This window comes from Dermatophagoides farinae, chromosome 9, assembly GCF_024713945.1.
Source record: "Dermatophagoides farinae isolate YC_2012a chromosome 9, ASM2471394v1, whole genome shotgun sequence".
NCBI classification, from domain to species: Eukaryota; Metazoa; Arthropoda; class Arachnida; order Sarcoptiformes; family Pyroglyphidae; genus Dermatophagoides; species Dermatophagoides farinae.
Window position 1 is genome coordinate 3018940 of NC_134685.1, and position 15413 is coordinate 3034352.

General features: G+C 32.1%; 5 protein-coding genes across 15 annotated transcripts; 4 read left to right on the forward strand and 1 right to left on the reverse strand.

The window, feature by feature from the left end:
- Positions 1-47: 47 nt before the first annotated feature.
- U2af38 (U2 small nuclear riboprotein auxiliary factor 38) lies at positions 48-2110 on the forward strand. 2 transcript variants are annotated; one of them, XM_047061190.2, is made up of 5 exons: positions 48-336; positions 400-487; positions 543-621; positions 695-998; positions 1061-2110. In XM_047061190.2, the coding sequence occupies exons 1-5, from the start codon at positions 293-295 to the stop codon at positions 1770-1772; spliced, it is 1227 nt and encodes a 408-aa protein (XP_046917146.2). In that variant the 5' UTR covers positions 48-292; the 3' UTR covers positions 1773-2110. The 2 variants fall into 2 exon arrangements, with proteins under 2 accessions (XP_046917146.2, XP_075590368.1); XM_075734253.1 differs by having other exon boundaries at positions 52-336; positions 695-1004.
- A 131-nt stretch (positions 2111-2241) lies between these two features.
- Positions 2242-3177, reverse strand: LOC124497536 (uncharacterized). Its single transcript, XM_047061199.2, has 2 exons — positions 2836-3177; positions 2242-2785 (listed from the first exon to the last, which is right to left on the reverse strand). The coding sequence occupies exons 1-2, from the start codon at positions 3057-3059 to the stop codon at positions 2323-2325; spliced, it is 687 nt and encodes a 228-aa protein (XP_046917155.2). The 5' UTR covers positions 3060-3177; the 3' UTR covers positions 2242-2322.
- A 44-nt stretch (positions 3178-3221) lies between these two features.
- Nopp140 (nucleolar and coiled-body phosphoprotein 1) lies at positions 3222-6173 on the forward strand. Its single transcript, XM_047061209.2, has one exon. The coding sequence runs from the start codon at positions 3349-3351 to the stop codon at positions 5860-5862; it is 2514 nt and encodes an 837-aa protein (XP_046917165.2). The 5' UTR covers positions 3222-3348; the 3' UTR covers positions 5863-6173.
- A 9-nt stretch (positions 6174-6182) lies between these two features.
- Positions 6183-11081, forward strand: LOC124497509 (ATP-binding cassette sub-family C member 4). Its single transcript, XM_075734227.1, has 6 exons — positions 6183-6571; positions 6639-6893; positions 6958-7083; positions 7156-8356; positions 8417-9635; positions 9703-11081. The coding sequence occupies exons 2-6, from the start codon at positions 6856-6858 to the stop codon at positions 10908-10910; spliced, it is 3792 nt and encodes a 1263-aa protein (XP_075590342.1). The 5' UTR covers positions 6183-6571; positions 6639-6855; the 3' UTR covers positions 10911-11081.
- LOC124497519 (importin subunit alpha-7) lies at positions 11016-15411 on the forward strand. Of its 10 annotated transcripts, none has more exons than XM_075734236.1 (5): positions 11456-11523; positions 11744-11910; positions 12200-12906; positions 12963-14599; positions 14657-15411. In XM_075734236.1, exons 3-4 carry the CDS (start codon positions 12332-12334, stop codon positions 13996-13998), a joined length of 1611 nt encoding a protein of 536 aa, XP_075590351.1. In that variant the 5' UTR covers positions 11456-11523; positions 11744-11910; positions 12200-12331; the 3' UTR covers positions 13999-14599; positions 14657-15411. The 10 variants fall into 10 exon arrangements, with proteins under 10 accessions (XP_046917133.2, XP_046917134.2, XP_075590351.1 ...); XM_075734235.1 differs by having other exon boundaries at positions 11507-11628; XM_075734237.1 differs by lacking the exon at positions 11456-11523 and adding an exon at positions 11570-11628 and having other exon boundaries at positions 11744-12007.
- The last annotated feature ends 2 nt before the right edge of the window (positions 15412-15413 follow it).

A 15413-nucleotide genomic window follows, 5' to 3' on the forward strand; every position in this document is an offset into this window, starting at 1 on the left:
AATGACCAAAAAAAAAAATCTGGGTGGAAAAAAAGCCGCACTTTTGTGTGTGTGTGTGTGTGTTGGTCCATGCCACTCACAACGCGTTTTTTTTTTAATTTGTGTCATGATTCAAAGTTGACGAGTGTGTGTGTACATTGTTGTTATTTTGAATCGAAGAAAAAAAAATTTTTGTTTGGGTTCGGAAAATTCCGGCCGGTCATTTGAACTATTTTTTGTTTAAATTAATTTATCGAACCACAAAATCAATCTTTATCAATAATAAATCAATCGTCCGAAGAATTTAAAGAGAATGGCCGATTATTTAGCATCGATTTTTGGTACTGAAAAAGACAAGTAAGAATTTTTTTTTTGTTTGTTTTGAATTGGAAATTTACTGATGAAATTTTTTTTTCAAAGAGTAAATTGTTCATTTTATTTTAAAATTGGTGCCTGTCGACATGGAGAACGTTGTTCACGTATTCATAATAAACCAACATTTAGTCAGGTTAGAAACACAACATATCTCAATTCTGGATTAATTCCATGAATTTTTTTTCTAGACAATTTTATTGCAAAATTTATACCAGAATCCCCAGAATGTAACACAGACGACAGAAGGATCTGGTAAAGAGATGCCAAGTGAGTAGTATGATTTTTTTGAATTTTTAATTCCCACAAATAAATTCGTTTTGTTTCACACACACACGAACAGGAACCACGATTACTCGTGTACATACAATGAGCGATGAAGAAGCACAAGAACATTTTGATGATTTTTTCGAAGATGTTTTCATTGAACTTGAAGATAAATATGGTGAAATTGAAGAAATGAATGTATGCGATAATCTTGGTGATCATCTTGTTGGCAATGTTTATGTTAAATTTCGTCGCGAAGAAGATGCTGAACGTGCCGTATCTGATCTAAATAATCGTTGGTTTGGTGGTCGAGCAATCTGTGCTGAATTATCACCGGTTACAGATTTTCGTGAAGCTTGTTGTCGACAATATGAAATGGGGTATGAGTAAATAGATTGTCTTTTTTTTCTAAAAATTTTAAATGACAAAATTTTCTCTATAGTGAATGTACCCGTAGCGGTTTCTGTAATTTTATGCACATCAAACCAATATCAAGAGAATTACGACGAGAACTTTATGGTAGACGTCGTGCAGCGGCTATGGAACGTCGTAATGCAAGTGATCGTGAACGTGATCGTTATATGGATCATCATCATCGTTCAAGATCACGTTCAATGGAACGTCGTCGTGGTTCATCACGTGATCGAGATCGTCACCGTGATCGAGACCGCGATAGAGATCGTGATCGTGATAGTAAACGGAAATCATCATCTAGACATCATCGGTCATCCGGTAGATCATCACGTAGCCGATCAAAAGATCGACATCGAACATCATCATCGAGACGTACGAAAGAAGATCGTCATGATGATGAACAAGATGATTATGATGGCAATGATCATGATCCTGATGATGATGATGATGATATTGATAATAATAATAATAATAATGCTGATGATGATGTGGATAATGATGGTGACAATAATGATGATGACGATGATGATAATGATATTTATTCACAAAATAATGCCGATAATAATGATTATAATAGTAATAATAGCAATGATAATCATATTATTGAACCACCACCAATATCATATGCAAGTATGATGCAGCAAATGATGGCCGAACAACAACAACAACAACAGCAGCAGCAACAAGAAGATTTCTCATCAATGGATAATTATGATCAACAACAGAATTATTTTCAATGAGAAAAAAAAATTCGTTTCATCATTATCATTAGCACATCATCAACATATTGATTTTTATCATTCATGCACACACACACATACACACATTTATATGAATATATTTAGAAACCAAACGACAAGATCAATTTTTTTCTGTTGTAATTTTATTTTCTTTAAAACAAAAAAATCACATCATCATCATAACCATAATAAACATAAACACACAACATACAGACACATGATGACCATATTTTATCGTTGGGTATTATTTTGACCACCACCATTATCATCATTTGATTTTTGTTTCGATTTTTCTTTTTTTACAATATATTTATAATACATTTCCAATAATGGATCAATCCATTCATCGTGTAATGATTCATCACTGGATTCTTCGTCTTCTTCATAATCATCATCATTGTTGTTGGTGTTGTTGTCGTTTTGGACAATTTCTTTATCGTTCGATTTTGTCGATCCCATTTTGCACGAATTTTTTTCGTTATTTTTTTCTTGATTTTGGTTTTTTATCGGGTTTTTGTTTCTTCTGTTCTGGATTATTCGATAATCGAATTTATCGATTACGTGTGGAACGAAATATCCACATGTAAATTTGTATCGATAGTTTTCTGCCCCAATTAAAACCCGTTGGTAGATATTCAGCTTCAATACCAGGCATCATTAATTTACGTACAATTTCCTGTTCTAATCTGGATTCTAGTCGTATTGCACGTGCTAAATGTTCATCATCTGGTTGTCCACATCCAACTGCTAGGCTAAATTGATTTACAATATCTTTGACCAATTTTTTAACACGTTTTTCACGTCCATATCGATTCAGAACAGAGAAGCCAAGATATTTTTTTTCAAAATCACGACGCAATTGAATCAATCGTAATTCAATCAAATTCAACAGTATTGTATGGCGACCATTTTGTAAGGTTTCTTTATAGATTTCGAATGCAATGACATTTTTTTTAATTTGTTCAATTGATGGTCGATTGAAAACATACATTTTCATTAATTTACGGATGATGCTGGCATGAATAAATCGATTAAATATGGAAAAAAAACATGGAAAACTTACTGAAATTGAAGTGTAAAATTAAACAAATAATATGGTCGTCTTAGAATGAAGAAAAATAATCTTGGATTCACAAGAACGCATTTCAGGAATATATGAAAACTTCTCATGCCAATCAGATAACCAGTGATCAATGTATAAATAATGGCCAATATGAATGATAGAAAAAATAATATCGTCCAATCAATGGCATTGAAATCGGCGATAGAAAATCCAAAACCAAACATTTTTTTATGATTTAATGTGTATTCGATTCAAACATTTTTTGAATTTATTCCACCAAAAGGTGGACAGAAAAAATTTCGAATTTTCAAAATAAAAAAAAATAATAATTAATCGATTATATCGATAGTATTCGGCCATCACGAATCACGGGAATCACATTTTTCCATGCTTTCGTCTTTCGAATGTGTGGTGCATGCTTTTACTCGTGTTGATGTGTCGATTTTTTTTTAATTTAAACAAAAAATCATCATTCGTCATTTTTCGATAATTAAAATTCTATTAATCAATAAAATGAATTTACAACAACAACAACAGCAGACAATCGATTCGATTGTCATTGAATATTTGATACAAAATCAACAACGTCTTTCGAAATTATATCCTGAATTTCGTCAAATGAAATGGACAATGAATAAATTGAATCGATCTAAAAATGTTAAATGTCCTTCAATGAAAGAATTGTATACCAATTGGTCATCGAATATCAACAAGAAAGATATGAATAATAATAATGATAATAAATCAAAAATGGCCCAAGATTCAAGTAGTTCGGATGATTCAAGCGATGATGATAATGATGATGGTAAAAAAAATAATTCTACGATTAAAAAACCAATATCGATACAGCCACCACAGAAAATTAATATATCATCAAAAAGACCACGACCACAAGAATCGAGTTCAGATGATTCCAGTTCCGATGATGATGCTGATAATGGAAATGGAAAGCCACCATTGAAAAAGGGGCCAGCTGCAGTGAAACCGATGCCTGTCGTAAAACCAATAATGCAAAAAACTACAAAAGCAATGGATAGTTCGTCATCAGATGATAGTTCTGATGATGATGAACCTCAACGGAAAAAATTAGCAACTTCAGCAGCATTGGTAAAACAATCTCAAATTTCTAAAATGAATTCTACACCAGCAAAAAAATCAACAATGAAAATTACACAAGCAAAAAAACCGGAATCATCATCATCCGATGATAGTTCTGATGAAGAGATTCAAAATGTAATGAAAACTCCAGTCACACCGAAGGTAATTGCAAAACCAACATCTGTAAAAAAACCGAATGAATCATCTTCAGATTCATCCGATAGTTCAGATGATGATCAACCAACAAAAAAATCCACATCTGCACCGTTGGTAAAAACTCCTGTAGTTGCCACACCAAAAGTAACACCGGCTAAAAAAACAAAAGAATCCTCTTCGGATTCATCTGATAGTTCGGATGATGATCAACCAGCAAACCCGACTATTAAAAAACCCACAACATCTACACCGTTGGTAAAAACTCCTGTAGTTGCCAAACCGAAAGTAACACCGGCTAAAAAGGACTCATCGGATGATTCGTCTGATGATAGTTCAGATGATGATCAACCAGCAAAGCCGATAATTAAAAAATCCACATCTGCACCGTTGGTAAAAACACCAGTAGTTACCACACCGAAAGCGCAATCGGCTAAAAAGCCAAAAGAATCCTCTTCGGATTCATCTGATAGTTCGGATGATGATCAACCAGCAAAGCCGACTATCAAAAAACCCACAACATCTACACCGTTGGTAAAAACACCCGTAGTTACCACACCGAAAGCGCAATTGGCTAAAAAGACGCAGGACTCATCGGATGATTCATCTGACGATAGTTCAGATGATGGTCAACTAACAATTAAGAAAGTCAATCCAGTAGTCAAAGCTACTCCTGTCTTACCAAAAGTAACACCGGCTAAAAAGCCAAAAGAATCATCTTCGGATTCATCAGATGATAGTTCGGATGATGAAAAATCAACCATTTCTGCTAAAAAACCGGGAACACCAGCTCCAGTAGTTAAGATCCCCGTTTCAATTGGACAAAAACAAACATTGGCTAAAAAACCACAAGATTCCTCATCATCGTCGTCGGATGATAGTGATTCAGATGAAGAAGCCAAACCTGCGTTGGCTAAACAAACAGTTGCTGTTAAATCAAATCTGATGGCTAAAATTTCTGTACAACCATTTGTGAAAGGTACACCGACAACAAAAAAAGTTTCTTCATCAGATGATTCGTCAGATGACAGTTCGGATGATGATGTTAAGCCAGCAACGAAGAAAACACCGGCAAAATCATCAACACCAATCATTAAATCTCAACCGATTGTTTCAGCGAATAAAAAAGCGCAAGAATCATCTTCAGATTCTGATGATAGCTCTGATGATGATGATGATAAGCCAGCAACAAAAGTAACACCGAATATTGCGAAATCAACGGCAGCAATAACTAAATCAGCGCTAAAACCAGTATCAAAAGCTAATGAATCTTCTGATTCGGATGATGATAGTAGTTCTGATGATGATGCTAAACCAACGATTAAATCGAAGCCAAATGGAACAACACCTGTAGTATTGGCAAATAAAACATTAACTGCCCAACAAAAGAAAAAAGTGGCCAATTCTTCATCAGATTCAAGCGATGATAGTGATGATGATGATGATGTTAAAAAACCAACGATAACAAATGGTGGTGATGGTTTAAAATCGAACAATAAATCCGTTATTACAATGAACAATGGTACAGGATCAGAAAAGAAAACGAATACACCATTTCGACGTGTAAATGTTGAACAAGTGGAAATTGCACGGCCAGATCTTCGTGATAATTCATTCAATTCAAAACGTGGATTCGATCGTTGGGGTGAACAGGCTGCGGCTAAATTATCAACAGTACGTGGAAAGGATTTCCGTCGTGAAAAAACGAAAAAAAAACGTGGTAGTTATGGTGGTGGACCCATCAACATGGGTGTTAATTCGATTAAATTTGCTTGATGATTTCAAAACGACAACGACAATATATACATAACATCAATCAATCGGCATTTTATATATTTTATTATTCAACAAACAAATTCCATTGATTCACACACGTTTTTTTTCCATCATTATCATCTCAATTCTACCACCATTATATATTTTTTTCCCCCATACATCCTATCTGTTGCTGGCACCATCACATTCATTTATTCAAAAAAAAAAAAAAAAAAAATTTTTTTTTTTTTGGACATTGAAAACTACATGATTTTGAATTGATAATTGCTAATTATTGTTAATTACAGCCAATATATAAATAACTACTATGTATGAACATTGGATAAATTATTTTTTGACATTCATTCTACATGGGTGTGTTTCATGTAGTTTCAAAGTTTCAGTTTTTTTTTAGTTTCTAAATTTTCCAATAAATAAAATTCATATCATACAGACAATAATCAAAAAAAAAAAAAAAACCAACTTGGATTGATTTTTTTTTTAGTTGTGAAAACAACGGAAATTTTCCCATTGTGGTTATTGCGCGTCTAAACAACAACAACAACAACAAAACTGGTTTTCCATCATTATATTTGGCTACTATACCGTTTTGTTGTTGTTGTTGTTGTTTTTCTAATTCATCGTCATCATTGTCATCTACTATATCAGCTTTTTTAAAGTCATTCAACCAATAAAAATATAACCAGTCTCTTTTTTTTTCTTCTTAAAGGCAATAATGATGATGATGATGATGATGAAATTTTCTGTTTACCACCGACTTACTTTTTTATTTACAGTTATTTAGTATAACATTGTGTTGCTCGATGACATCACCTGTTGACCTGTAAATATTTTTGCTGGCGAGTTTGTTGTTGATTTTGATTTTGATTGATGATTGATATCACAGAAAAGAAAACACTTCATTAGCAAACAATAACAATTTATAAACGAAATTTTTGTTGTGTTCGAATTTTAATTTTTTGTGTGATTCGCAAATTTTTGTATTGAACGGAAATGGCCGAATCACATTTATACCATCGATTGTTTTCGAGGTTGATATCGATCGTTTTTTTTGTTGTTTGATTAATTTTGATCCAATTTTTTTTTCATTTATAGATGGATATTTCAATTTTATTCATCATCCACATCTAGTAAATCTTCGCCATCATCATCATCATCATCATCATCATATGAATGTCCACAAAAGGATGAAGCTAATCGTTTGTTCCATGAATTTAATTCGTAAGTTTTCGATTTGAATATATTCACATTATTTTGATGAATTTTTTTTTATTTTTTTTGCTCTCATTCTAGAAATTATCATCAATCACAACATCATAAAATGACTTTAATTCATCACAACAATAATCGAACGTTTATGGCTTTGTTACGAACATTTGGTCATGAAATTAGACTACCGTTCATATTGTTCTTTATACAGGATTGTATAATCAAATCAATACAGCCAATATTGATTGGATGGATTATCAGATATTTTTCATCATCATCATCATCATCATCGAATACATCATCAACAAATCCAATATGGATGATTATTAGTTTATTGATTACAAGTTTAGCATTGATTCTTTGTCATCATCCAGCAATGTTGTTAGCTTTACGACTTTCAATGCGAACAAAAATTGTATGGTCATCATTGATATTCAACAAATGTTTACATCTTTCCTGTGAATCTGATTATCATCGAAATATATCTGGAATACTTAACTTATTGACCGCACAAACACGAAGATTTGATGAATTTTTTCTTCTGTTTTATCATCTAATTCTAGTACCTTTGCAAACAATTGTCATATTGATCATTGCATATGGTTATCTTGGCCCATCAAGTTTGATTGCATTCACTATGTTTATTGGTTTTTCACTATTCAATTCTTATCTAAGTCGACGATTTTCTAAACAACGTTCAGCAGCAATTGCTTTCACTGATCAACGGTTAAAATTTTTGAATGAAACATTTAGCCATTTACGAACGTTAAAAATTTTAGCACTTGAACAGCCATTCTTACGACGAATATTTCTAGCAAGACGTATGGAAATTCTACATATTCATTGGCCATTAGTGGCACGTTCAATAATGCTTTCGTTTTCATTGATGTCAAGTCGAGTTATCATGTATTTGACATTCTTATTATCATTGATCATGTTCAATGTTGCCGATATTCAGGAACAATTTTCCATTGAAACATTACTGGTTTCAATCACTTTATTTGAACGATTACGTTTTTCATTGATATGGACATTACCACAAGCAATATCATCATCAATTGATATGATTATTGCATGCAAACAAATGGATCGATTTCTTGATGAACCAAATGTTCGAAATGAAAATATTCGATCATTAGATCACAACAACAAACCATTGGTTCATGTGGATGAATTAAGCCTTTCGATAAGACGTGATAATTGTAATTTTGATTTAAAAAACATTGAATTTAAAATTGAACGTGGACAAATTATGATCATCATTGGACCGGTGGGCAGTGGAAAGGTAAACCGTTTTTTTTTGAGTTTTTTTGACTCATAATAACGTCTGATTATCTCTTTATAGAGTACATTGCTGTTTACATTACTTGGAGAATTAATTGCTCGAAAATCGAATCATTTCATCGTACGTGGATCAATCGCATATACTGAACAGGAAGCATTCTGTTTTAATGCAACAATTCGTGAGAATATTTTATTTGGCCATCCATATGATTCGGATAGATTTTATCGAATTCTTCAACTTACCTGTTTAGATTATGATCTTGAACAGATGCCTTTGGGTGATCAAACCATTATCGATGAAGGTGGCGGTAATCTTAGTGGTGGTCAACGATCACGTATCACATTGGCACGTGCTTTGTACAGTGATGCAGATATTTATCTATTGGATGATCCATTCAGTTCATTAGATTCTCGTCTAGCTAAACGTATATTTGATCAATGTATTAAACAATATTTACGTGATAAAATTGTCATTATGGCTACACATCAATTACATTTTGCATATGATCATCATGGTAACAATAATATTCGTGTACTTTTATTGAATTCAGATCAGAAACAAACAGAATTTTATCGAAAACCTTTACTTGAACCACTTCCACCTTTTATTGAAAATGATCGAATTTTAGATGAACATCAACGATCAGAAGAAAAACATTCTTACAAACGAATGAAAATATCCGATCAATCAGCTGATTCAGATTCTAAGATTAAATCAACAGTTGGCCTTAATCTTTGGTATGATATGTGGCAATATCTTCAACGTGGATCATTTGATTTTGGATCAATTTATCTGGTATTGGCTACTTCAATTGGAACACAATCAATGCTTTATGTATGTGATCAATGGCTTTCACAATGGCAATCACAAAAAGTGAATATTGAAAATTTTATTCAAATTTATACGGCTATAATATTGATCGGTATCATTTTAGCTATTGTTCGATCATTTTCATTTTATAAATTATGTCATCAAGCATCGGAAATATTCCATAATCAATTAGTGGATAATATTGTCAATACAACGGCCAATAATGGTGATTTTGATAGCAAAATTTTAAATTATTTCTCACGTGATATTGGTATATTGGATGAAACATTGCCAGCAACATTATTTGAATTGAATTTGGCCTCGTCACAAGTATTGGCCATTATTTTTGTTATTCTATTTCTAAGTCCATATATGGCTTTGATCACTTTGATCTATACGATAATGTTGATCACACTTCTCGAACATTATGTTCGTCCATTTCATCGGGTTCGACAATCTGAATTAAATGGTAAGTTTAATTACAAATCAATATGGTGTTTTTCATCTGTTTTCTAATGCTAATTTTTCACTACCAGCTAGGAATGCTGTATTTTCACATCTTACATCCACAATTAATGGTGTGACAACTGTTCGTGCTTATCGTGTAATTGATCATTTTCAACAACGATTCCATCAGCTTATTAATGGTCATACGGCCGAATTGTTTGGACAAAATGTTTCCAGTCGAATATTCTGTTTATTGGTCGATCTAATCTCATTGTTTTACATAACATTTGTTTTGTTGGCATTACAATTGTTTCCATATAATCAACAATTGATCGGTGTATGTTTAGCTTCAATGTTCAATCTAATCGGTATTGCACAATGGGCATGTAAACGTGCAATCGATTCAGATTTTTGCATTAATTCTTATCGAAATTTATTGATTTTCGATCACTTAAAACGTGAACATATGAATGATTCGATCAAACTTGAAGCAAACGAGAAAATATCATCAAAATTGGCTATTGAAATCAAACAAATGTCTGCCTATTATGATACTGATTTGCCAAAAACTCGTGCATTGACAAATATAAATGTTCATGTTGAACATGGAGAAAAAATTGGAATATGTGGCCGTAGTGGTGCCGGTAAATCAACATTGATCAATACTTTATTACGATTAGTTTGTTTTGATGGACAAATTCGAATAAATGGACATTGTATTCGTGATATATCTACATTCGAATTACGTCGACAATTCATAAGTATTATACCACAATGTCCAGTTTTATTCGATGGAACAATACGTGAAAATCTTCATCTTTTATTTACCGATAATCAACAAAATCATTATGATGATCATGATCTATGGCAAGTATTAGATCTAGTTGGTCTTGGAAGTTTAATACGATCATTTGAATACGGTATAGATCAACCACTAATCGATGGTAAAACAATAAGTGTTGGACAAAAACAATTACTTTGTTTGGCAAGAATTTTATTACAACATCGAAAAACATCCACCAGAATGAATTCAAAGTTAATTATTATGGATGAAGCATTTGCACATATTGATCTACAAACAGATCATCAAATAAGGCAAACATTACGTGAAAGATTTGCCCATTGTACAATGTTGATCATTGCACATCGTTTAAATACAATCATGGATTGTAATCGTATCTGGGTATTGGATGATGGTAAAATTATTGAAGATGGATCGCCACTATCATTACTTTATGATGGTCAAAGTCATTTTTCAAAACTAGTCAATAATAATTGTGATGATGATGATAAATAGATAAATAGTAGTAAGTAGTAGGAGTATGAAAATTTGACTATGAATACAAAAATTTTAATTTACTTTTCAATTTATTTCAAACTTGAATCTTTCACCATTTAATTGATGTCAAATTTTTTTTATTTTATTTCTCGAATGAATAAAAACGAAAAAAATTTTTCTTGTTGTTGATCATTCATGTTCTCTTCAGTCATATCATCATTTAAAATTTCAAATACAAAGCAACAAATCAATTGTTCATCATCATCATCATCAGCAGCAAAATAAATCCGAATCCGAATTTCTTTTATTATTCTTCAAAATGAAAAAAGTAAGTGACATGAATAAATTGTTGATTTAAAAATAAAAAAAATTCAAATTTAACATGTCATTTATGAACGGTCAAAACAAATTGAATGTTACTGTTTTGTTGTTGTTGTTGTTGTTGTTGTTTCTCTCTCATTTCACATTTCACATTTCATTCGTCGAATTCGCTCTCTCAAATTCCGTTCATAGATTCGTTGTATGTGCTGTGCCACTACTACTACTACTACTACTATTACTACAATATTGAAACCAACGTGTGTGTGTGTGTGTGTGTGTGTGGGGTTTTTTTCATTCTCATCAAATGTCGGTTTTTTTTCCATCATTTTGTCGTTGTAATAAATTTTTTCTTTTCTTTTCTTTTCTTTTTTTCATTTCATTTCATTTGATCCTCATCTCATTTATAAAAGTGGTGGTAAGTATTTGGATGATAATATCATCATCAATGATGATTACTATAAATTTTGAAGAATAGAAAAATATTTTTTGTTTTTGTTTTGTTTTGTATATATCATTTTAACATTGTATAGATTTAATGTACGCTGTGTGTGTGTGTGTGTATGGTGATTTGCCGATTAAAAAAAAATTCGATTAAAGCCAAAATTTATCATCTTCGATAATCAAAAAACAACAACAATAATAACAGCAGTAGAAAAAAAAACATCCTGAGCAACAAGAAAAATTGAACCAAATTTTTGTGAGTGAGAAAATTTCTTTATATCCCCAGTTTGATGATATTCATCTGAATTTCACACCAACCAATCAATCAAGCACGCTTTTTTTTGTTTGCTGTCGTAATTTTTTTTTTTTTTTGAAATTTAATTTTTTATTTTGTCGAATTTTTTTCGCTCTCTCTCTCCCATAATTTAATTCTGATTCAGGAATTTTTTTTTCCATTCTTAAAGTCGTTTTACTTGAAGAATTTTATTCTTTCATTCGGAAAAAAATTGTTTGACTTTTTTGTTTGTTTGTTTGTTTTTTACCAGGTTTATAATCTGCGAAATAATAATCGATCAGCATCACCGGCCATTTCTGGACTTCCAAATATAAATAATAGCGATCAAATAATTAACGGTTCATCATCATTATCATCGACAACAATATCAACATTGCCAAAAATGTCATCATCTGGACATCGTAAATATAAAAATGTTGGTTCCGATGCTCAAGAACTTCGCCGTCGTCGTGAAGAAGAAGGTATTCAATTACGTAAACAAAAACGTGAAACAGAATTATCTAAACGACGAAATATTGTCGATCAATCTGTAACATTGGATGGCAATGATACCGGTATTACTGATGATATGGTTAGAAATGTATCTGTTGATGATCTGGAAAAGAATCTTGATGCTACACAAAAATTCCGTAAAATATTATCGAAAGAACCTAATCCACCAATTGAAGAGGTTATTAAAACCGGTATAGTGCCACGATTTGTTCATTTTTTAGAAAACGAATCACCAGTTCTACAATTCGAAGCAGCTTGGGCATTGACCAATATTGCATCTGGTAATTCTGAACAGACTAATTGTGTTGTTGAAGCCGGTGCTGTACCCGTATTGATTCGATTGATATCATCAATTCATGAAGATGTTGTTGAACAAGCTGTATGGGCATTGGGCAATATTGCTGGTGATTCATCACGTTGCCGTGATCTTGTTCTTGGTCATAACATCATGCCACCGTTACTTAAGTAAGTTAATGGATTTTTTTTGATTAATTACTAATTGAATTTGTTTGATTTGATAGTTTATTCAGCGATAATCTTCGTATGTCAACCATGCGTAATGCTACATGGACATTATCGAATCTATGTCGTGGTAAAAATCCACATCCAGAATTTAGTGTTGTCAAACAATGTATACCTGTATTAGCACGATTGATATTCAATGCCGATTCCGATGTACTAGCTGATGCATGTTGGACATTATCATTTTTAACTGATGGTCCTAATGAAAAGATTCAAACTGTTATCGATTCTGGTGTTTGTCGTCGAGTGGTTGAATTATTATCCAATACATCATCGAATATTATTGCAGCTGCATTACGCGTTGTCGGTAATATTGTTACTGGCTATGATGCACAAACACAAGTTATAATTAATGCCAATGCATTACCGGCATTGTTTCAACTATTATCTAATCAAAAAGATACAATCGTTAAAGAAGCATGTTGGACCATATCGAATATAACCGCCGGTAATCAAGAACAGATTCAAGCCGTAATCAATGCCAATATAATACCTGCTTTGTGTGAATTGTTGAAACATCGTGATTATAAAGTACGAAAAGAAGTTGTATGGGCAATTACAAATGCAACTACAGGTGGTTCTACTGAACAGATTCTTTACATATTTGAAGCCGGTGGTGTACGGGCTCTTTGTGAATTTTTAGATGTTCACGATTCTAGAATGGTAACGGTAGCATTGAATGGTATTGAAAATATGTTAAAAGCTGGTGAAACTGTTAAAGATAATTCTCTTGGTAATAATCCTGTTGCCATGACTATCGAACAATGTGGTGGTCTTGATAAAATTGAATTTTTACAATCACATGAAAATGTTGAAATTTATCAAAAAGTCTATGAAATTATTGAAAAATATTTTGGCGCCGATGATGAAATCGCTGCACCAATACAACCATCTATGGAAGGTGATGAATATCAATTCGGTCTATCGTATGAAGATCAAATTGAAGCAGCATTTGGCTGGCAAGATGCTGCCCGACAACAAGAGCTGCAGCAGCAACAACAACAACAACAAAAGGATTCACCATTTAATCATTAAATTATTGAAAAAAAACGAAAATTCTCTTCACTTAAAAACATGTGCGTTTGTTGTCGTCATTGTAACTCATGTGTGTGTTTTGTGGTGGCCATGTTAGAATTTTTTTTGTCTAAATTCTAATGATCTAACTAAATTATCTCGAAAAAAATAATTAGTTTGCACAAAAAAAATTCATAATTATAATAATAGAATGAGTGTGTGTGAGGGTATGAAATATGAGTGTGTGTGTGTGTGAGAGAGAGAGAGAGAGAGAGAGTGATTATCATCATCAAGCGATTCATTAAATTTTTTTTTCATCAAGAATTCATGATAAAATGTGTGTATGTGTCTGCGTGTGAAAGAGAGTTGTATGAGAGTTGAATCCATCAGTCCAATCAAATACACACACACACACACAACAATTGAAAACAACCTACAAACACACATTTACATCAATCAATCATCAACATCAACAACATCAAAAAACTAACAATTCAAACATACTCTCCCTATATACACATAAGAACAGATACTCATTTTTCAAATGAAATGAAAACAACAACAACAACAACCGAATTATAAAATACACATGATGATGACGATGATGATGATAAATAATTAGGTTAGTTTTTATTGTTTTTAATTTGATGATTATTGACCAATTTTATCGTTTTTCTAGAAACAGCAGCAGCAGCAATTACAGCTGAACGTGGATGAAATTGGTGGAGAAAAAAAAATGCCAGAACAGAAACAACCAGAAAGGTATAGCCCAATGATGATGAACCAAAAAAAATCGAATGATGAATTTTGTCTGCTCGAATTATGAATTTTTCTCCTTTTTTTCATCATCATCATCATCATTCATTCATTATGGAAATCAACCGATTATTGTGATCAATCATCACTTGATTTATATAAATTGTATAAATGGAAATCGATCGGAATGAAAAATTTCGATGTTAAACAACAACAAAAAAATGACAAATTTTTTTTCTTACTCAAATTCTACATATGTGAGATTCCATTACCACCACCACCACCCAGAAAACTCCTACTACCTACAATCTTGTTGTTAAATACATCATCAACACACACAGACAAACACAAACAAAAATATTGCCAAAATAACATTGAAACAACAAACTAAATTCACATTTTGAGTGGGTGTTTACATGTTTATGGAGTGGGAGTGTGTGTGTGTGTGTGTTCATCATTATATCATCATCGTTATATCCAATATAATCAATGAATTTGATTCTTGAAATTTATCCATTTGGAATCACATTCATTCACAAACAACAACAACAAAAAAAAACATAAACAAACAAAAAGTGTGATAGACAATGTGCGAGAGAGTTGAAAAAATTAAAATAAAAAAAATAAAAAAATTTTTCTCTGTATAATTTTTAAGAAATAAAATTTTTGATCTTTTGATT

Excerpts from the sequence above, each read along its gene's own strand:
- U2af38 (XM_075734253.1), top strand. The coding sequence starts at position 293 with ATGGCCGATTATTTAGCATCGATTTTTGGTACTGAAAAAGACAA. Across the intron at positions 622-694 it reads ATCTGGTAAAGAGATGCCAA|GAACCACGATTACTCGTGTA; the intron begins GTGAGTAGTATG and ends ACACACGAACAG. Across the intron at positions 1,005-1,060 it reads CAATATGAAATGGGGTATGA|TGAATGTACCCGTAGCGGTT; the intron begins GTAAATAGATTG and ends TTTTCTCTATAG.
- LOC124497536 (XM_047061199.2), bottom strand. The coding sequence starts at position 3,059 with ATGTTTGGTTTTGGATTTTCTATCGCCGATTTCAATGCCATTGATTGG. Across the intron at positions 2,786-2,835 it reads AATTTTACACTTCAATTTCA|CATCATCCGTAAATTAATGA; the intron begins GTAAGTTTTCCA and ends TATTCATGCCAG.
- Nopp140 (XM_047061209.2), top strand. The coding sequence starts at position 3,349 with ATGAATTTACAACAACAACAACAGCAGACAATCGATTCGATTGTCATT.
- LOC124497509 (XM_075734227.1), top strand. The coding sequence starts at position 6,856 with ATGGCCGAATCACATTTATACCATCGATTGTTTTCGAG. Across the intron at positions 8,357-8,416 it reads GACCGGTGGGCAGTGGAAAG|AGTACATTGCTGTTTACATT; the intron begins GTAAACCGTTTT and ends ATCTCTTTATAG. Across the intron at positions 9,636-9,702 it reads TCGACAATCTGAATTAAATG|CTAGGAATGCTGTATTTTCA; the intron begins GTAAGTTTAATT and ends TTTCACTACCAG.
- LOC124497519 (XM_047061179.2), top strand. The coding sequence starts at position 11,518 with ATGTCGGTTTTTTTTCCATCATTTTGTCGTTGTAATAAATTTTTTCTT. Across the intron at positions 11,629-12,199 it reads TCTCATTTATAAAAGTGGTG|GTTTATAATCTGCGAAATAA; the intron begins GTAAGTATTTGG and ends GTTTTTTACCAG. Across the intron at positions 12,907-12,962 it reads ATCATGCCACCGTTACTTAA|TTTATTCAGCGATAATCTTC; the intron begins GTAAGTTAATGG and ends TTGATTTGATAG.